The 27,419-nt window shown below is 51.7% G+C and overlaps 1 protein-coding gene across 8 annotated transcripts in view; it reads left to right on the forward strand.

Annotated features, from left to right (window-relative positions):
- Positions 1 to 27,419, forward strand: part of CLEC16A (C-type lectin domain containing 16A) — a 233,074-nt gene that overhangs the window by 103,508 nt on the left and 102,147 nt on the right. For all 8 annotated transcript variants that reach the window (XM_065924327.1, XM_065924329.1, XM_065924328.1 and 5 more), the window contains 3 exons: positions 56 to 106; positions 3,621 to 3,749; positions 11,641 to 11,761. In XM_065924327.1, the coding sequence (XP_065780399.1) occupies positions 56 to 106; positions 3,621 to 3,749; positions 11,641 to 11,761 (301 nt within the window). The remainder of the gene's footprint in view (positions 1 to 55; positions 107 to 3,620; positions 3,750 to 11,640; positions 11,762 to 27,419) is intronic.

Here is a 27,419-nt window from a genome sequence, read left to right on the forward strand (position 1 = left end):
GTTGTTTATGGAAAAAAATATACATAATCTTCTCTTTCCTTCCTTTCTTTTTTAGGGAGAAGAAATCTTTTTGGACATGTTTGAAGATGAGTACAGGAGCATGACGGTAAGTGAGGGGCCAGAAGGACTCGTGGCCAAGCTTGTCCTGCCAAACTGAGAGAGAACTCATCTAATTTGGGGCTTTCTGTTCGAATGGCAGAGATGGGTGGGGAAGGACATTGAAAACGGTGCCTTTTAATCCTCAGCAGTGAAATTACAGATGACATTCACTCCCCCTAAGTTGGTCTGAGTCATAAGATGGGTTAGAAAGATTCACTTTGATATGAATAGTTTTTTTTTTAACTTTTAATTTTATATTGGATTATCTCCAGTTAAAAATGCTATGATGGTTTTAGGTGGACAACAAAAGGACTCAGCCAGACATATACATGTATCCACTCTCTTCCAAACTCCCCTCCCATCCAGGCTGCACATAATGTTGAGCAGAGTTCCCTGTGCTATACAGCAGGACCGTGTTGGTTATCCATTTCAAGTATAGCTGTGTTTACATGTCCATCCCAAGCTCCCTGACTATCCCTTCCCCCCAGCCTTCCCCACTGGCAGCCATGTTTCCTAAGTCTGTGAGTCTGTTTCTGTTTGTAGATAAGCTGATATGTGTAGTTTTTGATTGAAGACTTAGTCATACGTATGAAATCTCTTAATCCCCCTGTCAACCTGATGTGAATCACTGCTGCTATTATCCTGCTTTTGCCAATAAGGAAACGAGAGGCAGAGGGGTTGGGGGAGGTGCCCACAGTTGCCCGGCCGTCACTTCCCAGTGCCCTGCCTTGCCTGGCACAGTACGATGCCACCTCCTCCTTCACTGTGCCATCAGAGTGCTCCTGAGTGTGGCTCTCTTGCACCTCTTGCACCTGCCGTGCCAGCCCGCGGTCTCCCCGTCTCCGTCCAGCAGGCACGATCATGAGAAAAGACAGTTGCAGAAGATTGAAGGTTGCGCTGTTCTGATCATCTGCCTCTGCATCCCTGACACCTGCCCCTCAGTTAAGACTCAGTAACTCGGTGTAAATGACTCTTTTCATGGACGTTTCTCACCCCAGAGTGAAGTTATTCGGGACGTTTACCATAAACCCAAGTGTTTAAAATGTCAACAAGATAAAGACAGCTGTGCTGCATGGCTCCCTGGCCCATCAGTGAGCATCTGGACAGCTGTGCCCTCATCACATTCTTGCTCGCAGCGTGTCTGAGTCCTCCCGGAGGGTTTTCAAGGAAAGAGTGTAAATTGGGATAACTCACCTTCAGAGAAGCCCCAGCAGCGCCCAGGCCTCCTCTTGGTGCTCTGCGAGGCACTCACAGGCATCTCACACCTCCGATGGCCACACCCTGTTATCCCCTCCACCCCGGAAAGAGCGTCTCTGGCTCCTGTTCTTGGGACCATGAAGTGGAGCGGAGTGGAGTCAGTGCTCAGCTGCCATCTTTGTTACGCCCGTGACATTCCCTTCCACAACATGACTCTCCAGAAGTTTGGCTTCTTGTAGAAACAAGTCTTGTGTGTCACTTGGTGATAGAGAAAGGCTTGGACTCTGAAACCCCTGCTCCATTTCTGCTTTTGCTACTTATTGCAACCTCGGGCAGGTTGCTTACATTCTGAGCCTTGGCTTTTCCATCTGTAAAATGGGACCCAAGCCACATGACCTTCCAGGTTGTGAAATACCTAGGGATTGCCTACTGTAGAGGTTCAGAACCATGAATATTCAAATATTTGGTTCTTCTCCCTCCCACCATAGGGCACTTCCTGCTTTTTGTTTGTTTGTCTCAATGACATCTATTATATGTCTTGCACAATGCCTGACACTCTAGGGAATTAAAGGCTGACACGTGCCCAAAGTCAGCCATTAACCCAGACTTTAGGAAAACAGCCGCTAAGCCCAAAGAAGTGGGGCCGGCCCTTGGGTGCTGCCAAGCTGGGCCTTCACTTCTGACCCTTCACTGTTTCCCCGTCACCGTGGGCGGGAGTCCTAGAGGGGGTTTGCTGGGAGGCGGTAGAGGGCAGAGGGAGCCGTGAGGGAGCCGCAGGAAGGCCGCGTAGGAAGGCCGTGCCACGGGCGCCCTGGGTGGGAGAGACAGGGCCCTGCCACCCCGCTCTGGGATAAAGGGATAAAGGAGCTGGGACGGTGGACCTCAGGCCTTTGGAGGAAGGCTTCATGGGTCCCAAAGAAGAAGGTGGTGAGCTGAGGGCCTCCCTATTCTCCAGGTCCCTGGACCACTGAGCCATCTCCACAGTCCTGCCCTGTGTAGTCAGCTTTATGTTACAGGAGGGGAGGAAGTGTGATATGACTGAAGCCCACTTTCTAAAAAAGGGAGACACAAAGAAGTTTATGACGCTTAAAGGAGTAAAATTAATTCTATAGGATATTGTGACACGTCGTTCCTTTATGATGCCCCGTGTCTGTCCAGCAACACGTGTACATTAAGCAGTCGGTTCTGATGCGCTGGGGCTTCCCTGGTGGGTCAGGCAGACAGAGTCCACCTGCAGAGCAGGAGACCCCGGTTAGATCCCTGGGTCGAGAAGGTCCCCTGGAGAAGGGAATGGCTGCGCACTCCAATATTCTTGCCTGGGAAATCCCATGGACAGAGGAGTCTGGTGGGTTACACTCCATGGGGTTTCAAAGAATCAGACACGATTGAGTGATTAACACTTTCACTTAGGCAGCAAAGTTCCAGGCAGGGAGGTGATGTTAACGTGTCTTGGTGATCAGAGAAGGCTTCCTGAAAGCACCGTGGAAGGAGGCAGACACCTCTGCCCCTGGCCGGCCTGGTGGCTGCGGGCATGCGCCCTCCGTCTGAGCTGAGGGGTTCCCTCTGTAGTGTAGAATAGCCGCACAGTAGGAGGCGGGCCCTGCAGGGGCCTGGCGTGTAGTAGTGCTTCATGAGTGACTTGGTTCTGTTCCCCCAGGCAGGAAGTTCAGGGAAGAGGAGGGAAGTGGGAATGCTGGTTCTGTGTGGGTCATAACCACATTGCAGGTCATGATGGCTCTGGAGCCAGGCCTGGGTCCATGTCTTGGTTCTGCCACCAGCCAGCCCTGTGGGCCTGTATCTGCTCCTCAGCGTCCCTGAGCCAAGTTCAGAAGCATCCCTGCTAGACAGGAGATGACACGCAGAGCCTTTAGCTCCCCACCTGCCCGCACTCAGAACTCCCTAAATGGAAACCGTGCCACTCCACCTTCACAGCTAAAAGCGCCAGGGCGGGAGGCGGGTGGCAGTCAGGCCCCGCACCGCGGGCAGACTACCCTAAAGGGACCGCCACGAAGGGGCAGGCCTCCTTCCTGAGGCCTGTCTCCCTGCTCAGGGGAGGGGAACTCGGGGGTGAGAAAGCAGATCTGTTCACAGCAGGGCGGCAGCTTCTCCAAGGTGTCTGAGCTGTCACTGCACCTGCGTGAAAATCTGCAGCTTAGAAAACAAAATGGCACATCTCTCCCATCTGGCTGTCTCGAGGCTTCACCTCAATCTGCGTCGGGACTGATGTGCCCTTGAATACGAACAGATGGAGGTGAGAGGCCCATGTCACCTGCTCTGGCCCCTTCCTCCCTTCAGCGAGCCTCCCTCCACCGTCTGTCTTCCAGATGAAGCCCATGAACGTGGAATATCTCATGATGGACGCCTCCATCCTGCTGCCTCCGACAGGCACGCCGCTGACCGGCATCGACTTCGTGAAGCGACTGCCGTGTGGTGACGTGGAAAAGACCCGGCGGGTGAGTGGCATTGGCCTTGGCCTCTATCCTGGGCAGCCGTTCACCAGGAAGCACCCCCAGGATAGGAGAGGGAGGGTCTCCAACCACATCCAGACCCACCTTCCAGCTCACCCTCAGAAAGCCAGACAGCAGCCCCCAGCCCTCGCCCCCACCCCTCCACCGCAAGGGCCCAGCTTTCCACGAGCACTGCCCTCTTTCTGAGTGTTTGTTTTTTAATTTTGGCCGTTCCGGGTCTCTGCTGCAGCCTGTGGGCTTCCCTCTGGTTGTGGCTAGAAGGTTCAGTTGTTGCGGTGCATGGGCTGAGTTGCTCCGCAGTGTGTGGGGTCTTAGTTCCCTGACCAGGGATCAAACCCACGTCCCCTGCAGTGGAAGGCAGATTCTTAACCACTGGACCACCGGGGAAGTCCCTGCCGTTTGTTAAACAGACACTGAAAGATGTTGGTGGCAGGCAGGCTGCCTTCACTGAGCGAAGCTGGCCCGGCCCCAGACTTCTGAGAGAGGAAGCAGGGCCGGGCTCCTTTGAAGGAGCGTGGTGATGCAGAGCAGGTGAGGCTGCTGCAGAACCAGCCCCGAGAGGCCGGGACCCCTGGCGATGGCGTGGCATTAAGGTATCTGAGGGATCTTGGGGCATGACACACGAAAATGCCGTTGTGATTATTTTTGGGCCTGCGGGAGAGGTGTGTGAAGAGGTTAGTTCTCAGAACCCAGCTGCCGTGTGCACTTCCGTTATCAGCACTTTTTTTCTTCAGCCATCTCGCGGGACTGTTCAGGGTACTTTATCTCCCTGGTCAGATCACAGTTTCTTTCTTAGAAAGCACCATAACCCTTTCCTAGAAAATCATTCCCTGGAGACGTGGAGGTGTGGATAAATTAGAGGAATCCCTTGCCCTCATTGCTCCCGTTATCAGGCCAAGCCTTCCCCTGAGATAATCCAAGTGTACCCAGAGTGGAGGAAGTATTGTGACCTTTTTGAGAGATGGGAATTGACTCACTGGACCCGCCTCAGGCAAGAAGATTTCGTGGCCTTCTTGCTGCGAGTTTGCCTTGAAAGCCTGGCAGGGCGGGGCTGGGGCACAGAGGAAGTTGGACCCATGTCTGAAGTCAGTCTGCATTCTCTGCCATCCTCCCAGACCCACCACGCTCACCGCAGGACCCACCCTCTCTCTGAGCCAGTGACGCCTGCCTCCCTCATGCTCCCAGACAGGTGTGCGGGCCCCGTGGCCGGGCACATGATTGATTGTGGGTGGCAGCGTTTGCACTGGGCATCCTTGGTGTCGGCTTTTACGGGGGGATTGGTTCTGACAAGTGGGTGTCAACATCTGTACTCCTTATGGAGTGGGTTCACTCACCCTTGACCTTTGGTTGCTCTTGGAGATGCTCCCCAGCAGGATAACAGCAAAGCCACATGCCCAGTCCAGCTCTTGTGTCCCTGGGCCAGAGAGGACCCCGTCCCGGTTCTCCTTGGCCCCTGAACTAGAAGGTCCAGAAGGTTGTGAATGCAGAGATCTGCTGCTCCGGGTCGCATCCTGCCTTCCTTTTGGTCCACAGTCCATGAGGTTTTCTTAACAGTTATATGAGCACATGGCCTTTGTGACAAAGTGGATCATTCATATCAGTTCTTCTTAAGAATTTCCTCACGTATTTCTACAACCACCCTGGGAGGTTGGCACTAGTATTATCCCCATCTTACAGAGGAGTAAACTGAGGTACGAAGAGGTTGAGTGATTTGCTCAGGGTCCCCCAGCTGACAAGTTGCAGAGCCAGGATTCAACCCAGGTGGTGTGGCCATTTTGACCCCCTGCCTCCCACTGCTGCCTTCATTGTATTTATTAGTCCTACTTGGTGCTGGATACCAGGAACCACAGCCCCAGTCCTCAAGGAAAAGACTAAAGAGGGTGAGGATGGGAAAGGCAGCACCAATCCATGCATGCTAAGTCCCTTCAGTCATGTCCGACTCTTTGTGACCGCATGGACTGTAGTCCTCCAGGCTCCCCTGTCGGTGGGGTTCTCCAGGCAAGAACACTGGAGTGGGTTGCCATGCCCTCCTCCAGGGGATCTTCCTGACTCAGGGATTGAACCCACATCTTTTGTGTCTCTTGATCTGGCAGGCAGGTTCCTTACCACTGGTGCCACGTGGGAAGTGCACACACAACTCTGGGCCAGGGCTGTTTCTCCAGGAGCACAAGGCCCCTAATCCTCCCTGGGGAGGGGGGCAAGAAGCACAGAGAGCTGCTCCTTGAGCCGGGCCTGTGGGGGAAGGGCTGGGCGCTGCGGCGGGAGGGGTGGGGGTGCACAGAGGCCCAGAGAGCTGGGGGCCGTGCCTGGAGCCCCCGTGGGGCCAGCTGTGTGGGAAGTGGTGGCACCGGAAGGGTTGCAGGGGACAGGTCTCAGAGCCCTGGGAGCACAGCGAGAGCCTCGGCCTGGTTGGCCGGTCCCTGGCATCTTGTCCTGAGGGCCTGGGGCGGACACGGCTGGTCCACAGGAGAAATTCTGGGCTGAGGCCTACGGCAGAGGGCAGGGCTGCTTGGGCTTCACGGTTCCTGCTCCTTCTGAGCTTCTGTCTCCTCACCCAGCCAGCAGCCAGTGCCGCCCGCCCTGCCAGGGCCCTTGGGAGGACTTCGCGAAAGGCAGAAGCACAGAGACCTGTGGTGGTGCCTGAGGGTGGGGGTCTTCCTCTCTCATCCTCAAGATCCCAGGACCGCTGCCCACCTCCCTTGCCCCAGATGGGCTGCAGGGCTCACACTGCCAACGGAAGCACCAGCGCCCCCGGGGTCTCTCTTATGACCTTTGTCACAAGACGGGTTTGTAAAGGCAGCTCTCAAGTCTGGTGTCCCTGGAGCCAGGATGAGATAAGAGGGCTGGCCACCTCAACGCAGAGCCTTGGGCCCCAGAGGTTTCCCTCTGATGTCCAGGATCCACTGTTGAAGGGGAATTTTGACCTCTCACCTCAGCCCAGCCCCTGATGCCAAGCAGCTGTCTGGAGTCCTCCCGCAGCTTAGCTCCTCGGCCCGTTTCAGACATCAGAACACGGCAGTGTGCTCTGAATGTGAGCTAGAGGAAGTGTATGGTTTAGCAAGCAATTGAAGGCTTATGTGGTTTGTTTCAAGTTCTTTGCTCATATCCAGAGAACATTCCATTTCGTCCTGTTGGATTCAAAGGTTTTCCTTCTTTTTTTTTTTTTCTCCCTGCCAAGTGTAGGCTTTTCTAACTTTTAGGAGGCTGACGCTTTTCAGAAATACCACCCTTTATTTTCCTTAAGGACTTGTCAAAGAAGTTCAAACCACCCTTTATGGTGAATCATTCCTTTGTACGTTCATCAAAGAGCCACTGGACTCCTGCTGTGTGCCAACTGCTCTCCCAAGGGTGCAGGAGTGAGCAGAAAGTCGGCCCGCCCTTGGGTGTTCCCGGGCCTGGAGAGAGGCAAAGCTTGTGGTCAGGGGTGATACCAGGCTGCAGCGAGGGCTCTGAAGGACAGAGGCGGTGCTGTGTTAGACTGAGTGACCAGGAGAAGCTGCCTGGCAGAGGTGACGTCTGAGCAGAGACCTGGGGAGTGAGGAGCCAGCCAGGCAAAGACGTGAAGGAGACCTTTTCCAGACCGAGGGAGCAGTGAGTGCAAAGGCCCCGAGATGAGGAAGAGTGAAGAGTGTCCGAGGTGTGGGGTGACTGGAGCGAAGTGAGTGCAGCGGACAGGAGAGGAGGGTACGGGCTGTGCAGGCTGCAGGGAAGCATCTGGCAATGAAGTCACGTTTTTCCCCCTTGCCTTTTGCAAATTACACTGTTTATTCTTTCATTCGATGTGTCTGTCGAGCCTTCTCTAGGCACTGGGCAAGAAGCAAGAATAGAAAGAATAAATAAATAATGCACAAGAAGACCAAAATAGCAAGAGTGCCACTGAGCGATTGTGGCTGAGATGGGAAATTCATGTTGACATGTGGTCACAGGAACTCCTGGGGTCTGACAGGAACATGCAGGCAGGACCTGGACTTGAGTTGAACCCACCCCTCGTGGCAGGGCAGTCGAGAGAAGCAGTTAAGAAAGAGCACAGGCACACGAGTCACACCAACTGAGGTAGAATCCCACCTTTAGCTGTGTGACCCTGACCAAGTTACTTAGCCTCTCTGAGTCCCAGGTTCCTCCTGTGTGCTGCTTCTCAGCTCTTACCGAGAGCAGCAGTGAGGTGCTGAAGAGTGATGGAGCTTTCTAGCCTCTTAAGTGGGGAAGAAATCAAGTCTTTTAACAGTCAAAACCTACTGATGCTTAACACTAGAGAAAAGAGAGTTGGGTAGAGGACTCTTTGATATATACCAGAATCTGAATTTAAGCCACTAGCCGTCTTTATGGAATAACTATGGAAGCCATTATGAAATCAAGATATTTGCATGAAGTTTTATTTGTCCCTCCAGTTCTGTGTCCCTGTTGCCTCATAAAACCGCAAACAGTTTTCGTGTTTATCGCTATTGACCTTGAGGAAATAGGATATTTTGCTTTTACTCTCTGGATGTGTATTGTGCATTAAAGAAAATACAATAACATCTCACAGAGTTTCAAAAGTAGGGTGAAAGAATTTCCGGCGATTTCATCACCCTAAACAAACAACACAGACTTTGTGTGTCTCCTCCCAGCTTTGTCTGCAGACACGTCTTTTCATGGTTGCAGGGGTGCATGGGCGATGGACTTGCTTTCATCCTCGCTGCCTTTCTCTTTGCATTGTGAGCAAGAAGTTTTTCATTGATACAGTTTTAATAAGTCTAATTTCTTACTCCTGCGTAAAAGTTTAACTGGTGACTTTTGCCATAATTTCCTTAGGCGTTTTCCTGCTGGTGGACATTTTGGTTGCTCCCAGTATTACATTATTTCAGATAAATTGTAATAAGCAGCTTGACGAATACAGTGTTTCCTTTCTTTTGGCTTATTTCTTTAGGATAAGTTCCCAGAAGTGGAATTTCTGGTTCAAAGGGTATGAACATTTTTTTTTTAATTGGTGACTCTGTCGGTATTGCCAAGTTGCTTTCCCAAAGGGCTGTGCCTCCTTTAAAGCGCTTCAGCCCTCTTTTAAGAATGACTGGCTTCCACGGCCTCAGTGGGCTCCTGGCCTGAGTGACTGTCGCTTGAACTCAATAGCTTGCACGTGGAAGTTGGCAGGGGAGAGGGCTCAGGCTGAGTGTTTGTTCCAGGCCCAGCCCTGGGGCTCAGGGTGGTCTTTGTACTGTCTCCTTGCATCTTCAAGGTGGCCCCATGATCTGGGGTGGTGGGGACCCCCTTTCCACAGCTCCAGCCCAGGCCTGGGGAATCACATGACTCAGGTTGGACTAAGGTCTGTCTGACTTGGAAGCCGTCTGCTGCCCCACTCGTGGGGCTCTCCTTGCTCCCCACTGCATGGAAGCAAACTGGAAAGGTCTGTTCTTTATAGTTAAGCTTGTCTACGGCCGTACCACCCTGAACATGCCCACTTCTCTTGATAGTTAAACTTGGTCAGCTGACTCCCCTTTCCAAATCTAATCCATTCTTCCTGAGTCAATCTTCCTATGGAAGCATCTGAAAGAATAAGAATACTCTTTTCCTTTCAGTAATGCATTTCAGTTTGCACATTAATTGAGCAAAGTCAAGAAAAACACTCAATGAAAGCCTGGGTCCTAATCCTTCAGTATGTTGAAGGCAAAGGTGTGTGATTGGAAGGACAGTCTTTGGAGTCAGTTATTAGGTGAATCACCTTGGGCAGTCTCCCTGACGTCTCTAGGCTTTGGTTTCCTGTCTGTAAAATGGGAACCCCTCAGGGTGCTTAAAATGGCTCGAATGGTGGGGGTGCAACCCCCACCTGTACCTGGCAGGCCGGGGGTATGCAGAGAGAGTAGTGGTTGTTTAGGGAGACAGTGAGATGATCAGATGACCTCTAATCCCGGTGTCTCACCTTTCTCTTGTGGATTCTCGGGGTTGTGGGGCTGGTGAACATGGCCCACCAAACCCTGTAGATGCCCATGAGAGCCCCACTTTCACCCAGGTGGAGTGCTTGGCCCTGTGGGAATCTGCCCTCACATTCACGAGCCCAGGCTTCTCACACTGCGTTTGTAGAAAGACATCTGCTGACTATCACAGATGTTTTTGTGAAGACTGCTCTTCAAAACTTTCAGAACAGGAACTTCCCTGGTAGTCCAGTGGTTAAGGCCCCAACGCAGCTGGCAGGGGTTCGATCCCTGGTCAGGAGACTAAGATCCCACATGCCACACGGCACGGCCAGAAAGTAAAACAACAGAAACACGCAAGCAAACAAAAGTGTTTAGAACAATCGAATAATACACCAGTGCCCCCACAGCCACTATCTTTATCATATGAAAGTTTGTTTCTCTGGTGCTTCTGGTCGACTGAGGAAGACCTGACGCCAGAATAGGTCCAGGAAACAGGACTGTTCATCCAGTTTTTCGCATCGGGACATTAGGGAATTGGCCCAAGATCTCCCAGCAGTTCTAGACCAAGGCAAGATTAGGGTTCAGAGGTGCCCACAGCATCCTCGTTGCCTGGGTCAACAAAAGTCAGTGCAAACCTGGCTCTTTGCGGGCAGTCATCTGTTCTCTCCGCCCCTTGTTTTGAGGCACTTTGTCATACAATGGACAACCTCCCATCTCAGTGGGCAGGCCTACAGCCTCAGAACTGGCAACAAGGGGACCCAAAAGCGGGCTGTGGGGCTTGCCAGTGGCGACAGTGGTTTGTCTCCACGGCCTCCTCGTGCGGAGCTGTGGAGTGGCAGGAGTGAGGCCCTGCCGCCCCTTTACGGACCCCACGCTGGCTGCTGTCCCCACTATCATCTCAGGGGCTCCCCCTAGCCCCGCACAGTAGAGACTCGCATCCTCATCTCACACAGGAGGAAACTGAGGCTCGTGGGGCCGGGGGCCTTGCCCAGCGCAGTGGAGCTAGGAGTCCAGCACAGACCTTCCATCCCTGACTCGGGGGCTGTTTCCCTCCATCGGAGCAAGTGGCCCGGAGGCCGTGGGCCCCGTGGCTGCCGCTCCACTTCCTGACCTCTGGTTGGTGGGCAGGTCAGCCCCAACCTGGGACTCGCGGGGAGTTACCTCCAGGGCAGACTGACTGCTGGGCGGAGGCTGCACAAGCTTCTCTGGCTTCCAGCCTGGGGTTCGGCTTTGTTCCCGCTCCCTGGAAACTCCCGCTCACCCTGGGGTCCACCAAGATGCTTCCCTGATGGGCCGGGAACCCTGTGCTGATGGGGCCCCACTCCGTCCCCACCTCTGTCCCCAGCTGGGGAGACCTGAGGGTTCCCGGGGCACTGACGTCACCACACACCTGCCAGGTGCCAGGTCCTCTGCCCTGAGAGGGGCACAGCCCCTGTTGGAAGGCCAAGGGGCCAGAGCTCCAGGTGATGGGTTGTGGGGTCTGGCGGGCTCTGAACCCCACCCGCATCTTACATTCTGTCTCTCCCACCCCCACATTCAGTAGGTGGACCTTGAAACACTCATGGTTTGGATTTTCAAACTCTGGGCTGGTTTAGTTAGAAGAGACCTGGTTCTGGCCCTCGCTAGGTGTGAGCTTGGGCCTGATCACGTGGCTCCGTGGGTCTCAGAGCCTCGACTGCCGAGCAGGGCTGCCAGCCACGCGGGGCTGCCACGAGGGTCACATGACCCTAGGGGTCGGGTCCCGGCAAATGGCAGGTGCTCATCGAGGTCCAGTGGCCCAGCCCGAGCCTACGGGTGATGGCACACAGGCTGCCTCCTTGACTGTTTTCATTTTAAATCTTGGCTCTGAGAGCACCAGAACCACGATGCTGAAAGAGGTGGGCTTTGTCTTGTTCATTTTAAATCTGGGGTCATTGTGTGATTTCTCCATACGGAGCTTCTCACCAAACTGACTTCACTCTTTTCTGCTCTTCAAACTGTTGGTCCAGGCCATCCGGGTGTTCTTCATGCTCCGTTCCCTGTCCCTGCAACTGCGAGGGGAGCCCGAGACCCAACTGCCCCTGACGCGGGAGGAAGACCTGATCAAAACGGATGACGTCCTCGACCTGAGTGAGTTGGTCATCTTGCGTCACGGCAGCAGGGGTGGGGGCACACCGCCAGGCTGGCTCACGCATCACTGGGAAGCTCGTGGGCGACCTGCATGTCGTACTGGGGTTAATCTGTCACCGTGAACTTAGACAGTGCGCGTGTCACACAAAACTTTCAGAAAAGGGGCCCTAGATTCTGGACACTTGGAGTCAGTCTGTGGGCCCTGCTTTCTGGAGCCCAAGGGGCGCTGTGCAGGTGTTTTGCTGAAATATCTGTGCATGGTGATTGGTCTCAAGCAGGGGTGGGCACAGCTCTAGGATCCCTGCCCTCCATATAGTCATGGCAGCACCAGTCTGGTTGGTTGTGTGTGTCAAAGGTGGTCTGTATGATTTTAATGACTAAAGGATCCTGATTGGTTAAAAAAAGGAAACTTTTCAAAAATGCAAGCCGCCAGCATTTAGGTAACGATGAAGGCTCTGGAGGCCCAAGATCCTCGTGCTTAGCTTGCAAGCCTGAGCATCCAACCGGCGCCTCAGTGCTCTCCTCTTCAGTGTGAGACTGAGATTTAAAGGAGACAGAATATAAAGCCTGGTTGTGTTCCTATAACCCTTCTCCCATTCATATAACTCTTTTTCCTCTTATTTGCTGTAACATTGTGATATATTAGGACTCTTTGGTTATGAGAGATAGAAAGACCAACTTAAACTAACTTAAGGAAAAAGAGAGGCAGATTGACTGATATCGGTGTAAAAAGCTAGATCTCCTTTCAGGCATGGCTTGATCTAGGTACTTAAGCAATGTCATCAGGAAACTGCCACCTTCCTTCTCTCAGCTTTTCTTTCCCCTGTTCTGGCTTCATCCTCCAGAGAGCTCTCACCAAATAGTGACAAGATGGCCATCAGGACCTCTAAGATCTGCTGAACTGGCTAAGCAGCCCTGACAAAAACAGAGCTTCTCTTTCCCTATAACTTTTATAGAAGTCCAGAGCAATGCTCTCATTGGCCCAGCTTGAGTCACAAGACTGTTCCTGACCCAGTGAGTGATCAGCAGAATGTGATTCACTGATTGGTTAGGTCAAGGTCACGTACTCAGCTGTGATGCTGGGAGGGTGGGACCTGCTCCTTTTGAACCCCATCACCTAGGGGTGAGGAAGGAGGCGGCCCCCAAAGGAAACTCGAAAAGAAGAGCTGCGAGCTGGAGAGGCATAAACGGCAGGTGGCCACTTTGTAGTGGACAATGAGAAAGAGAGTCCTTGTTTTAAATCAGCTTTATTGAAATACAGCTTGCATCCAGTAAAGTTCACCGAGTTTTAGTGTATAGTGGAATGAGCCTTGACAAAAACTGTTCAGTTGTGTGACCTGCAGTTACGATGCAAACCAATGAGGGTTTGTATCTTTTGAGCCAGAGGCCACTGCCCAGCTCTGTATTCTCTCAAGCAAGTGACTGAAACCACCACGACTTTTGTTTCCTTGCCTGGAAAATGGGGATGATCTTCATTATGGTACGGGGCTGTTTTGAGACTTGAGTGAACTATAATATGAAATATAAGATGACCGAGTCTAGTGCCTCACGTGTAACTGTGCTCAGGAAAATGGAGTCAGCATTGCCTGATAATCACATCCAGTGATGAACACAAAGAGCACCCTGCCTGACACGTGGAAGGGTCTCCATAAATGATTATTATGGTTTTGCCTGGTTGTCTGACTCCTTTTTCTTGCTTCCTTTTTGTTTATGCTCCTTTATTTCTTCTCTCTCGGAGGAGCAAGGAAACTACGTCCTGTCTGTGCTCTGTGCCCATCTTCTGTGGCCCTTTCCTCCTTGAAATATGGCCACAGGGTTTTCTGTAAAGGTTTAAATTGATGGCATAGGCTGGAGAGACCCATAAACCCATCTTTCTCTGATTGGATTCAAGGAAAGAGAGAAAAACAGTTTCCTTTAACGGGGCCTCTCCTCAGGGCAGCAAGAATGTTTGCATCCATGAAATGGAATTAAATTTTATGCTGGGAATTCATGTACCATGCCTCCTCCCACTAGGAATGGCCTGCTGAAACAAAGGTTAAAAGTATTTCACTTATCAATTTGAATTGATTAGATTGCTAGTTGAGATCACTTAACTGAGCCTTTTTGGGTAGTTGGCCATTAAGAAAGTAATGGCTGTCTGTCTTTGCCCAGTGTGATTGCAAATTATGTCTTTGCTAAAGAGGGTGCCGGCCAGAAAATACTATGAATTATGGATTTTATGAGCATATGGTATGAGGGTAAGATATGCATGTGTTGACTTTTTTTGTGTGATTATTCTTAAATGCTTGAGCTTCTCACTTTCCATGGGGAAAAATTAGCAATGCTCTGCACTTCACCAAATGCCTTCTGTGTATACTAACGGTAGGAAGCATCCTAGTATAGGTGAGGGCATTCAGATGTGCTAAATTTTGGAGGCTGGGCTTGCTTCTTAGGAGGTCATGTTTTGTCTCCCTGAAGCTTGAGGAAGCTGACTCAGGCAGAAGTGTTTGGGGTTGGTCAACTGCTTAAATGGGTTTAAAGGAATGCAGCAGGAAGAGTTGACTTTAAGTGTATTTACTAAACCTGTCACACCTCGATAAGAAACCACAGCATCAGAACATTCAGAAGCCATCCCATACATCCACTGACCAACAGCACCAGGTGTGGCAGGTGAGCTCTGCCAAGGTAGCTTCTGACGAAGCGCATCAAAGAGGCCGTCACCCCTTTGGAAAAAAGGGAACTGTACCGAAAGCCTGTTTTGTTTTCACTGGAGAGCAGAGTGGCATGGGGCAGAGGTCACGGATTGGCAGCCGTGAGGGAAGGAGGGGAGGGGAGGGAAGGAGAAACAAAAGGGCAGTGGGAAGGGAAGACTAGAGTAGACCTGACTAGATAAAAGAGGTTAGGTTTTAGAGGGAATAAAATTGTGAGTCTCTGTGCACCCAGCCTTCAGCTTCAATAGTTCTTATCCTTTTGTGGAGCCTCATTTCCTTGGCCCCGCCATTTCTCTTTTTAACCACCACCTCCCACCCTCTGTGTGTTAAAGCAAATGGGACTGCATCTATAAATACTCCTCTTTAACAGATAAGGACTTCAGGCTTCTCTTTTTGATTGAACTGGTTCCCACCATTGCAAAAGGGGAGCTTCCCGGCCCCCCGCTGCTCTGGGTGGAGCTGGAGATGCGGCCTGGGCTCCCCTGTGTACTGCCAGCCTAGCCCCATGGACGCTTGAGTTTGCAGCCCCTGCTATAGCTGGAAGTAAGCAGCTCTGTGACCTTGCTCAGGGTCTTCCTGCTTGCCAGGCCCAATGGCATTGCCATAAAGATGGTCCTAAATGACTTGGCCAGGAGGGCTGTTGAAAATCAAATGAGATAACGTTCATGAAGCATGCGGCGCCCGGCTCGGCACATAGTAGGTTCTCAGTGAATGAGAGCCGGAGAGTGACCGGCACAGAACTCATACTGCGGGGCACCCTGGCTTGGCATTTTCTGCTTCGACAACATTTTGGGGAGTACCTCCCAAAATATTTAAACCAGTTCATCACTTATGGGATGGCATCATTTGGAGGTGAGGGGTAAGAAAGATGGCTCTGGGTAAGAAAGACCACCACTTCCTGGTGGTCCAGTGGTTAAGACTTTGACCTTCCAGTGCAAAGGGTACAGGTTCAATCCTTGGTTGAGTAGTTAAGATCCCACATGCCTTGTGGCCAAAAAACCAGAAATCAGAAAACAGAAGTAGTACTGTAATAAATTCAATAAAGACTTAAAAAAAAAAAGACTGTGTGGGAACAGTTGAAGGGTCCTGTATCGTGTCTAGGCCCCAGGCGAGCACTCCTGCACAGTCACCCCTGGGCTGACTGACCGACAGCCCAGCGGTGCTCTGAAGACGAGCAGAGGAGAACCGGGTGCCTGCCTGTCTGCCTGTGACCAGATAACATGGGCAGTGACAGCAGGAAAAACTCTTCCGTCATGACACCCTCGGGAGATGCCAGCCACCTTCAGGAAACATCCACAGGGGCCCTTGACATTGACATAGTTGTAGCCGTGCCATGTACGGCACCCACCTAATCTTGTATCCTGATTTTTAAAATGCATTCAGTGAAACCCGTCCGTTAATTCAGCTCCTTATTGAGCAGCTGCTGTATGCCAGGCACAGTGCTGAGATCTGGGATGTGATAGTGAACTAATAAAGCCAGCCTTGGCCTCTGCTTTTTGGTGCTTCTAGCTGGGGGCAGGGAAGGGACCACAAACAGGTAAGGGAGGAAAAGCTAACTGCACAGTCGTGGGTCAATGGAGGTGGCTCTGTGGAGATGATGAACGGGGTCCAGGGCTAGAGAACTATCAGAGAAAAGGCCTCAGAGGCTGGTGAGAGAAGCCTCTCTGGAGAGGCATGTGCCGGGGGAGCCAGAATATTGCAGAAGAAAATGCAGAGATGAGGCCCGCCAGTTTGGGAAGGGGGAGGTGGAAGGTGAGAATGGGCATGGTGTGTCGCAGGCCGGTGTGGCTGGCAGGTGAGGAGCAGGGCAGAGAGGAGCTGAGATGAACAAGATCTCAACTCCAGTGCAGGGGGAAGTCAGCAAAGGGCATCCATGTGGACAACTACCCTGATTGTGCGCTTCTGGGACAGGAGCTGCCAGGTCACACAGTGTCCGCACAGGCCCATGAGCCGTGTCCAGGGGCTGGAGAGGCCATGTAGCCTCATGGCTCTGAGCCTAGGCTTGGGAGCCAGTCTGTGCTGGCTCGGCCCCTTGCCACCTGCCAGCGTGTGTCCTTCAGTGAGTAACGTGATCTCTTGGTGCTTTGGTTTCCTCGTGTGTAAATGGGAGTTGCTGGGAGGAGACAGTGAGTTAATACATGTGACGTGCCTGGAACAATGCCTAGCACAACTTCAGGCAGGCTAGTTAGGAGGCTGCAGCATTGGCCCTGGAGCCAGTGACAGAGGGGAACAGGGCGTGGGGACGCAGCCCACACAGCTCCCAGTTGGCAGCCGGCTGCTCCATCTTGGGGGCAAAAAACTGAGTCTCTTTCTTGACTCCCCTCTTCCTCGCAAACTCAGTGTCCTGCTGGTCACCACACCTAGGCAGTTCCTTCCAGATCTATCTGGCCATCTCTCTCAGCTCCACTCCTTAGCACCCAGCTTGCCCTGCCATCATCTTTCACCTGCACCGTTGCAGAAACCTCAACTAGTCCCCAGCTTCTGCCTCGTTCCCTACGGTTTGTTCTCGACACGGTGTCCAGTGTCATCCTCTTCAAGCAGCAGTCAGACCCTGTCCTCCTCACAGTCCTCCTCAGAGTGACCTCCATCCCACTCTGACCGGGAGGAGAGATGTTTACAGGGGCCCATGAGGCTGGGCGTCACCCAGTACCCCCCAGCTCTCTCTGCATCTGTGCTGTTCTTTAGACACACCAGGCATGTTCCTGCCACGGGCCTCTACTCTGGCTGTGCACGCACCCCCCCTGCAACCTACAGACCACTCACACCCCCAGAACAAGCACATCTGTGGGCGCTTACAAGGCCCACGACTCCCACATGTGGCATCCATACTCCCAATTCTCCATCTGCCTTTGAGCCCTGGACCAAGCCCTTCCCCTTTGTTATCCTTTGTTTGTTAATGAATAGGAATGTAATATATTCCCGTTTCCCCAGTTTTAACACTTTTGTGCTTCATTCCAGCACCCTTGCAGGCAAGAACTTTTAGATAAAGTGGACATCTCCAGCAGTGCTCATCTAGCCTAAAGAGTCATTTCCAGCAAGAGTACCGTGAAGTTCCCTAAGCAAGTTATGTGGTTGGATTGTAAGTCCATGAAAATGTGAGCTCATTGATGTGCTTCTCTTGCAAGGCCAGAGCTAGTTTTGAGATCCTGTTTCTTCTGGAAAACCCTCTATGTTGCCATATTATGCTGATGGCCCGGTCTTTGTCATGTGCCCCATCTTGGCGAGAATGAGAAAAGAGCATAAATAATAGAGACTATGAAAAACAAGCCCAGAATGCAGGATACTACAGGATACTCGATTTGAACTTTTCATAAATGCAAGAAGTGTCGCCAAAACCAAACGGGACGGTGAGAGCCAGGGAGCAGTTCCAGATTCCAGATTATCAGAACGGAAGGGGCCCGACAGCTGACCCCTGAGCTTGGACCCTGGATTGAGGAATAAAAACAGTAGCTTTAGGGGGCTTTTGGGGGTTGAATTGAAAAAAAGTTGCATGTTGCCTGTGATTGGATAATGTCATCGAGGTCAGTATTACCTTTCTCGGGCGTGATGATGGCATTGTGGTTCTGTGGGAGAGCGTTCTTGTTCTTAGGAAGTACAGACCTAGGAGCCCAGGGGTAGAGCACTGTGCTGCTTGTCACTTTGGGATGATTCAGAAAATAGAAATATGTTAGTGTGTGGGCATAGTGAGAGAGGAGGCAAATGCCACTAAATGTTAGCCATTGTTGAATCTAGGTCAAGGACCCGTGTGGGCTTATTTTGACAGAACTTTTTCAAAATAAACACTTAATGAAGTGGAAAGAAACAGATCAAATCCTTAAAAATCAACATTTAATTAATGAGGACTGTTGTTGTTAAATCACTAAGTCGTGTCCTACTCTTTGCGACCCCATAGACTGCAGCACACCAGGCTTCCCTGTCCTCCACTATCTCCCAGAGTTTGCTCAAATTCACCCATTGAGTCAGTGATGCCATCCAAGCATCTCATCCCCTGTCGACCCCCTTGTCCTCCTGCTTTCAGTCTTTCTCAGCATCAGGGTTTTTTCCAATGAATTGGCTCTTCGCATCAGGTGGTCAAAGTATTGGAGCTTCAGCTTCAGCATCAGTCCTTCCAGTGAATATTCAGGGTTGATTTCCGTTAGGGTTGACTGGTTGGATCTCCTTGCAGTTCAAGGGACTCTCATGAGTCTTCTCTAGCACCATAGTTTGAAAGCATCAATTCTTAGGCACTCAGCCTTCTTTATGCTCCAACTGTCACACCCATACATGACTGTTGGAAAACCATAGCTCTGACTATACGGACCTTTGTTGGCAAAGTGATGTTTTTGCTTTTGTTTAGGATCTGGGGCTCTGGGTTTGAATCCTGGCTGTGTGACCTTGAGCAAACTAGTTAACCTCTCTGAACCTTTTTCCCAATCTGTGAAGATGGGGAGATGATGCTGCCTGCTTCAGAACTGTTCTGTTGATAAAGAGTGAGTCCATCAGAAGTGCTCCGTGTCCTCCTCCACGTGTGAAAGCTGTCCCGGTAGAAATAGTCATTAGCATTCTTCATCTGAACTGCACGTTGGGCACAAAATAATTTTTCTGAACTACTAGGTGCTCTGGAGGAGCTCTGACAAAGCAAAACCTTGACTGTTTCTGTCCAGGGGATACATTGAGAAGTGGAGGAGGTCACATGGGCCTGTTAATAGATAGAAAGAAAGAAAGTGAAATCACTCAGTCGTGTACGACTCTTTGCGACCTCATGAACTGTAGCCTGCCAGGCTCCTCCGTCCATGAGATTTTCTAGACAAGAATACTGGGGTGGGTTGCCATCTCCTTTTCCAGGGTATCTTCCCAACCCAGGGATCAAACTTGGGTATCTCACATTGCAGGCAGATTTTTTACCATCTGAGCCACTAGGAAAGCCTTGTTAATTAGATAAGTTTCTTGGAAAAAATGACTTTTCAGGAAAGTGGGTGCCAGCTGATTGGAGAAGAACTGAAACCTGTAAGAGAGGCTTGATTCAGACCCAGATGGCTCCTCCGGGGCAATTTAGTTCATGCGTTTTCAGGCTCGGAGCCTCAGAGGAGTGGTTTGTTCAGTACCGACACCGGAGAGCACTAATGTTGTTATCGTGAAACCCGAGTGGCGAGTATGCATGTGGCTTTGGAAGTCCTGTCTCAGGCGAGTGTGATTTTGTGGTTCTTCGGCCTGTACTCTGCCTCCATGTTTTATCTTTAAAGGGAATACGGTCCATGCTGGGTCTCTTCTCATCCCCACCTGTTAACTTGGAACCACTCCTGACCCTACTCCAACCCCAGGGTCAGGGGATCAGCAGCCATCCCCCCCTGCAACTCTGCCCCCTCCCCAGCATAGACACTCTGCACCCAGTCTTCCATGTAGGGTCTTCCAAGGTTCCAGTGTCTTCCAAGGTTCCAGTGTCTTCCAAGGTTCCAGCACAGAACCTTGCTCCGCTCTGGTCCATCTGCCGTGTGGCTAGCCGCCGAAAGGCAAGTCTAGCCCACCCTTGTCCATTTCATACATCCCTTCCCCGCTTGTAGATGTCAGAGCTCCTGACCCTCCTCTTCTGCCTTATGTCGCCCTGCTTCTGAGCCCACCTGGCTGTGGTGCTGCTCATTGGTTCCTAGACACAGCCCTCCGGCGTTCCCCACCGCTGGGCCTTTGCCAGACTTGTCCTCCCAGCCTCCTTCCTCCTCGCCCCTCCCCAGGAACACCTCAAATATGCACTTAGTGCTTTGTTCTTCTGCCCCTAGTAACAGGACCTGGCACATGGGAGGCATTCCAAGAAGGCTTGTTGGGTTGAACTGATTAAAACTTTAGCCTGCATAGTCACTCAGTCATGTCTAACTCTTTGCAACTCCATGGACTGTAGCCCACCAGACTCCTCTGTCCATGTGATTTTCCAGGCAAGAATACTAGAGTGGGTTTCCTTCTGCATAAATGTTTAAGGCACTTTCATTAATACAAAAGTGGCATTTCTAGAGGTTGTCTTGAGTAATTTGAGACAGTTGGATTGTGAATTAAAAGAATATTTGTTTATTGTTACTATGATATTTGAGTAGCCAGGTTTTCAGTGCAGGCTTTTTCATAACCGTGTTGAAATATACCAAGAATCTTAAATCCACCCTGGTGTTTTCTAAAAATGTAGATGGTCTTAATTTCAACAATCTCAAGTCATTTTACCTAAGGACTAAAATCCTGCTTTTCTTCCCCCTTACTCTTGTTTGAAACTAGAACCCTGAACTAGACTGATCAGAAAAGAATCATGTTTGAATTAAACCACCAATTCTCTCAGGAAATGGAAAACATGGAATTAACAGCATTTTCCCCTTGCCCCATGAATTAGGCTGCCTCTCCATGTGCTTGATGAATAACGTTGCTGGCCCCTTTTCAGAAATGAAGTAGAAATATGGAGAAATGAAATTTGTGTCTTATAAAGTGACTGGAAATGTGATTATAATGCAGCTGTCAGTTTTGTTCAAGTGGGAAATTTTAAAGCAAATCCAATTGCAACATTATTTGGTTCTCTTAAAGCAGGGTGATGTAGCTGTTTCCTACATATTGATTATTTGATTGGTACCTGTCTACTGGACTTTTTTTTTTTCTCAGTAGCGCTCATTGACGTGGTTTAATGTATATTCCTGTAATCTTTCCCTGTTTTTATAAACTTACAATCATAATCGAGCTACATTAGAGAGACATGTTCTGCTGAAATCACAAGGTCACCTAATGGTTGTGCCCTCTGTTGTGGGTTATGTATTAAAAGTAGTCCTAGACAGTTCTGAAAAAGACAAAAATGATTATTTTTTCCCTCTGCAAGACAAAATTTCTAGATTCCATCCTGTGCCTTGGGGGAGATAAGGCATTTGACTATAGAGACTGGCTTTTGAGCTTTCTCCTTCCTTGCCTAGTAAAATGATCATTTCCACTGAAGGCATGTTCCACTTTTAAGTATTTCCGCACCCCCTCCCCAAATCCCAGTCCTTGCCAGGCATTTGAAAATGGGGTCACGGTTTTGATTTCTCTGATCTCAGGGGACCTGTGGGTTAGATTTGCTCCAGGAACATCTGCGGCATGTCAACACCCTTGGGAAGTGGATGCAGCTGCATCCCAGGGCAGCCAGGACCATGGATGGCACCCAGGTGGCAGCGGGGGTCCCAGCTCCAGCACGGTCAGACTCTGACACGGCCGTGCCCCCCAATCTCAGATCTCTGTACTTCCAGGGAAGACACCCCCCACTGTGCTGACACAGTGCCTTGAGACTTTAGGGGGCCCAACAGAGCAGCCCCTCTCACTTGACCGGCGCTCCCTGTCATGAAACAGAAGTTTGATCCTTGTGTTCACTTGGGCCTAAAGCCTTGGAGAATCCCGCCTCCTCCCAGCCCTGTAACCAAGCTCTGCAGGTTCAGCCAGTTCAGGCATCAGATGGATCCTGCGTCTATCTCCCGCTCAGCACCTTCAGCGCCTACCCCCGACCTGGACTCTGGAAGCCACCCTGTGACTGGCGGGCAGCTTCTTCACTGCTTGTCTCCGCTCTCCTCCATCAGGTGGCTGTCAGAGCCCTCCGGAGGCCTGCCCGGGCCCCCGCCCACCGCCCCCACTCTCTCTGCTGTGCTCCTGGAGGTCACAAGGTTCGGGCGCGAGTCCCGCCCCGGGCGCTGAAGCCAGCCTCCTTGATCGCATCTTCACTTCTGGCTGCTGGAGGGGGCGGCAGCAGTGAGCTGCCACAGGAAACAGAAATTCGTGGGGTAGCTGGGTTGAGGGTTAACGTTGAGTTTCAAGACATCCCTTGTGGCAGCCCACTCGCTGAGGCTGTCTGGGGCTCTGCCTACACGGGGTTCCTCACCCCGAAGCCAGCAGTTTCCCCGCCCACCTCCGCCACCCCGCCCGGCTGGCAGCCTGGGGACGAGGCAGGATCCAGTGACTGCTCAGGCCTCCGGAGCAGAGGGTTGGCTTCTGGGCCGGCTCTCTGATTAACCACAGAACACCCAAAACAAATCTCTGGGGAGCCTGAAGCAGTGATAGACCGCGCGTGACCTTTACCAAAGGTCCACGACTGGAGCAGGCACCTGCCCTGAGCTGTCATCTCCCCCAGACCCCGCCCAGCCCAGGACCCCAGTGCCCCGTCCCCAGAACTTGTCCTGCTGCTCACCCGCTCTGCTTTCAACCCGCCCTTAGCCCCCAGCCCACCCCAGTCCCCAGGGAGAAGACTGTCTTCTGCCCCTTCCTGATGCTCCGTTTGGATGCGGCAGAAGCACTGGGTAGCTGGTCACCTGGAGTCCTAAGAAAGGATTGAAGCCGAGCACAGGGGGCACCTGGAATAACATAGACTAGGCCACTGACTCTGACTCCCAAGAAAGTCCTGATTGGAGACGGCAGGAATCCCGTGAGAAAGGCGCCATGTTCCCGGCATAGCAGGCCATCCATGCTGATTTTTCCAGTGGATGTCATATGTAGTTTGCTCTGCTGAGCTTTCAAGAAATGTACAGGGTACTGATCTTGGGACCTTTAAATGCTTAAATTTGTCATTTCCACTTTGACCTGCCTAGAAGTGGAAGTGAAAATTGGTTTGCCATGCTGCCCTGCGTGCGGCTACACACCCTTGGACCTGCTCACGCCGCAGGACGGGGTGGGGGCGGGACTGATGGTCTCTGGCCCAAAACTCCCTGTGTCTGAACCCGCCCTGTGCCTTAGAATCACCATTTTGTTGTCGTTCAGTTGCTGAGTCACGTCTGTCTCTTTGCAACCCCATGGACTGCAGCATGTCAGACCTCCCTGTCCCTTACTATTTCCCAGAATTTGCCCAAGTTCATGTCCATTGAATCAGTGATGCCATCCAACCATCTTATCCTCTGCCACCGCCTTATCACTTTAGGGGTTTCAAAAACGCTCTGTGCCCAGGCGCCACTCCAGAAGGTTCTGATTCACCTGTTCAGGGGATGGCCCCAGCCTCTCTGGTTGTCAGCACTCCCTGGATTCCACTGTGCAGCCAGTGTTGCAAACCCATGGGTCGGACAGAATGAGGAAGTTTCTGGAACTGCATGCTTAGTCTCTGCTCTGCTGCTCTCCATGAATTCTGGTTCCCTCTCGGAGCTCTTCCTGCCCACCTCCTCGTCAACCGGGCGTCACCAGGGAGGCTGGCTTTGTGGCCTGACGCAGCGGCTGTGTCTCTCTCTAGGCTCTGCAGTCCACTTCTCAGGTGGAGACTTTGCGCCATGCAAGTCACCCTCACAAACCCCTTGGGAAGGCGCCACGTAGGAGAGTCACTCTCTCAGTGAGCCAACTCAGCAGGTCTTCACTCCAGGGCTGAAACTGACTTGAAATTGAGCACCGGAGGAGAAAGAGGAGAAATGTCTTTACCTGGAAGCAACTACAGGGTAGGGCTCTCCGGGCAGAGGCAGGAGAACGTGAAAGCCCTCGAGGGAGGCACCGATTCCCACCTGCCACCTCCCTCCGTCGGGTGGCAGTCGTGGCATCTAAACATTTTTCTCCCTACTCCCTTCCTGAATGCAGTTGAGTTTTTTGCAAGTTAACTGTGCAGGCGGTGTGCTTCTGCCTTAGATAAAGACAGACAGATCACTTCTCCTCTCCAGCCTGGGGCACCTTGTTGGAGAGAGGAAGCACCTGGTGACCAGCTGGGCCTCCCCAACCACCACACCAGCCCAGCCCTGCCACTCTACCCGGTGCCTGCAGGCTGGGCAGGCTGGGCGAAGCTGTACCCTCGCCGCCCCGGCCGTCTCTGCAGCACCGAAACCCCAGCCCATTCCAAACTCTCCAGTTGTCCTGAACCAGCACCAGGCCTGGAACCAGCCTGCTCGGCTTCAGGCACAGTGGTAAAAATGCCTCAGGAGCAGACAGCCAGACCGGGAGGCTCAGGAGCCCATGGGCTGAGTTGCTTTTCTAGGTCTCCCCACATTTAAACCATCTTGCTTATAACTGAGAGCTAGACGTTCTCATCCCATCTTCCCTTCCTTCCTCCCTTGGTCTGCTCAGGACCATCAGTTTTATTTTTGTTTTGGGGTTTTTTTCCTAATACCAAGGTCAAGGTGAAGTAGACCTTTCCTCTCCCTGCCAAATCCTCATACAGAAAAGCCCCCACGCAGCTTCCTGGTTTTCAACTTGGCACATCCAGATTATCTTTTGCATTCATCTGTTTCATCACCTATACCCAAGCCTTTGAATTTTATAGCATGCTCTCCGTTTTTTTTCTGAGTGCAGTTGGGGTTTTCCAGAGCTGTGCAAAGCCAGGAAATAGGCATGTCATTTAAATAACTCCAGTTAACCTTTAGCCTGTAACTGGTGCCTCATAAAAATGCACCTCCCTCCTGGTGGTGGGTTACATTCTCCAGAGCAGTGAAACTGACAGTAGTCTGCAGCTTTCTCCGTTCCACGCCAGGCCCCCTTCCCTCCGCCGCCTTCAGCCCCGTGAGCCCCGGCAGCAGACTCACATGGAGGAGGCTGGATGTGGAGGCGTGAGTGCCAGGCAGTGTCTCGGGAAGGTTCTAGACTAGATTTCGTCAGCCTTGATGCCACTCCCTGGCCCCTGGCTTCTGCCTTTCCCTTCCTGGATCCCACAGGAATGATAGTAAGCACCACCTGTTGGTCCTTTTCCTGGAGCCAGGCGATGTATTTGATTCTTTACCATCTGAGCCACCAGGGAAGCCCCCCAGGCGATGTATTTGAAACGGGTTAACTAAAGTAACCCTCGCAGCCTGGCCACGTAGGTCTTGTTATTATCTCCATCTTATGGACGAAGAAGCCCACACACAGAAGGTAGAATAACCTGCCCAGGGTCTCACTCTGCCAGGAAGTGGGGGAGCCAGGACACACACAGGATTCAGACCCCAGCATGTGTGCCCTTGCCTTCAGACAACGAGCCCTCCTCCATTCACTTACCAACAATCGCGTCCATCATTTATAGAGTGGTGGACCCTGCCTGGGTGTAGAAACGTGAGGAAGAATCCGACACAGCTATCCCTCCAAGCAGCCGGTGACATCCTGGGAGGAGTTACAGCAGCAGATGGACATGGGTGCTGCGATGCAAACTGCAGGGGGCAGTGGGGAGAACAGTCGTTAGGCCTTGGCTCTTTGTAGGGGTGAACAGGGACAGGCCTTGCTTCTGAGAGCCCCAGCCGTTGAGCTGAGTGGAGTTCTGAGTGGGCGTCCAGCAGCAGCCAAGCTGGGTGAGAATGTTCCAGGCGGGGGTATCCTAAGTGAAGACGTGTGGGTGGTGTGGCGACCTGGTCATACCCTGTGTCTAGAACGTGGGGTGATATGTGTGTTTCCTGTGGCTGCTATAGCCCAATGACTACAAACTTAGTGACTTGAAATGACACAGACATTTATTATCTCACCGATCTATAGGTCAGATGTCTCCCTGGGCTAAAATCACTGGCCTGCTTTCCTTTCTGGATGCTCCAGGGCAGAGTCCTTCCCTTGTCTTTTTCCAGCCTGCACTCTTGGCTCCTGGCCCTCGTCCTCCATCCTCAGCCCAGCTGTGGTGGGTTGAAGCCTTCTAGTATCACATTCCTCTCACCTCCCCATCTGCCTCCCTCCAGCACTTTAAAGGGCCTCTTCTGATTAGACAGGGCTCACCCAGATCATCTCCCCATCTCAGATTCTGTAATTTAATTACATCTGGGTCATCCCTTTGGTAAGAAGCCTTCACAGATTCCAGGGACTCAAAGCGTGCATGTCTCTGGAGGCCTTTATTCTCCTTACCACGGCTGGGATGTGGAGATTGGCAGCAGACGGGGCCCCACGTGACACCCTGCCCCTGAGGTGCTCCTGGGTCACGTGACTGGACTCCGCCTCCCACCACGTCTTCCTGACCCTTCAGCCCCATGCAGGCCTGAGGCATGCCAGCAGGGCCCCGGTCTGGTGGGACAGGTGAAGACCCCTCTCTCTACACCTCCCTGCTTCCTGCCACCGTCCCCAGGGTCTCTGTCCACGGATGTCCCCCAGGTCGCCTCCCCGGGGTTCCGGTACCCGCCCACTTCCTGCCTTTCCTGCCAGTCTCCTCCATGCTTCCTTGAGATTCTTGCTGCTGAGGCTGTTCCAATGGTGGGTGTTCTCCCAGGCAGCTCAGACTCCCTTGTCCCCCAGACTCTCCTTTTTGACCTAAAAGGTTCCAGTGTCACCCTCTGTGGCCATCTGACCCCCTCAGTCCTGGACCACCTCACGCACGCACGCGCACACACACTCGGCACCACTCCCTCGGATCCTCAAGCCACAGGGTCCTCGTGGCTTCTCACACATCGTTTCGTTAGGACAGCCCCACTGAAAGTGCGGGTTTTCTCCAGCCCATTTTGGCCAGGAGGAATTTTAATCAAAAGCCCCCATTTGGTTTTGAGAAGGACTTTTCTCCAGAAAAGGATTAGAGGGTTCCGGTCATTAAATGGTCTGTGGTAGAGTGTTAGTTCTTGACTAAAGTGGCTGAATATAAAAATGAAATAAATGTGTTCTTGGTTTTTTTTTTTCCCTCAAGAAATGAGAACATTGTTGACCATGATGGAAAAACATTCTGATTTAGGCCTTAAGTGTATGTATGAGAATTGAGGTTCTGCAAAATTTCTGCAGATACCTCCCTTGGTTTTGATACCTCTCTTTTTTTTTTTTTTTTTTTCAGTTTTATTTATTTCTTTTACTTTATAACATTGTATTGGTTTTGCCATACATTGACATGAATCTGCCGTGGGTGTACATGTGTTCCCCATCCTGAACCCCCCTCCCACCTCCCTCCCCATCCCATCCCTCTGGGTCATCCCAGCGCACCAGCCCCGAGCACCCTGTATCATGCATCGAACCTGGACTGGCGATTCGTTTCACATTTGATAATTCACATGTTCCAATGCCATTCTCCAAATCATCCCACCCTCGCCCTCTCCCACAGAATCCAAAAGACTGTTCTATACATCTGTGTCTGTCTTGCTATAAATTCCATATATATGTTTAGTATACTGTATTTG

Source organism: Muntiacus reevesi, chromosome 2, assembly GCF_963930625.1.
Source record: "Muntiacus reevesi chromosome 2, mMunRee1.1, whole genome shotgun sequence".
Taxonomy (NCBI): Eukaryota; Metazoa; Chordata; class Mammalia; order Artiodactyla; family Cervidae; genus Muntiacus; species Muntiacus reevesi.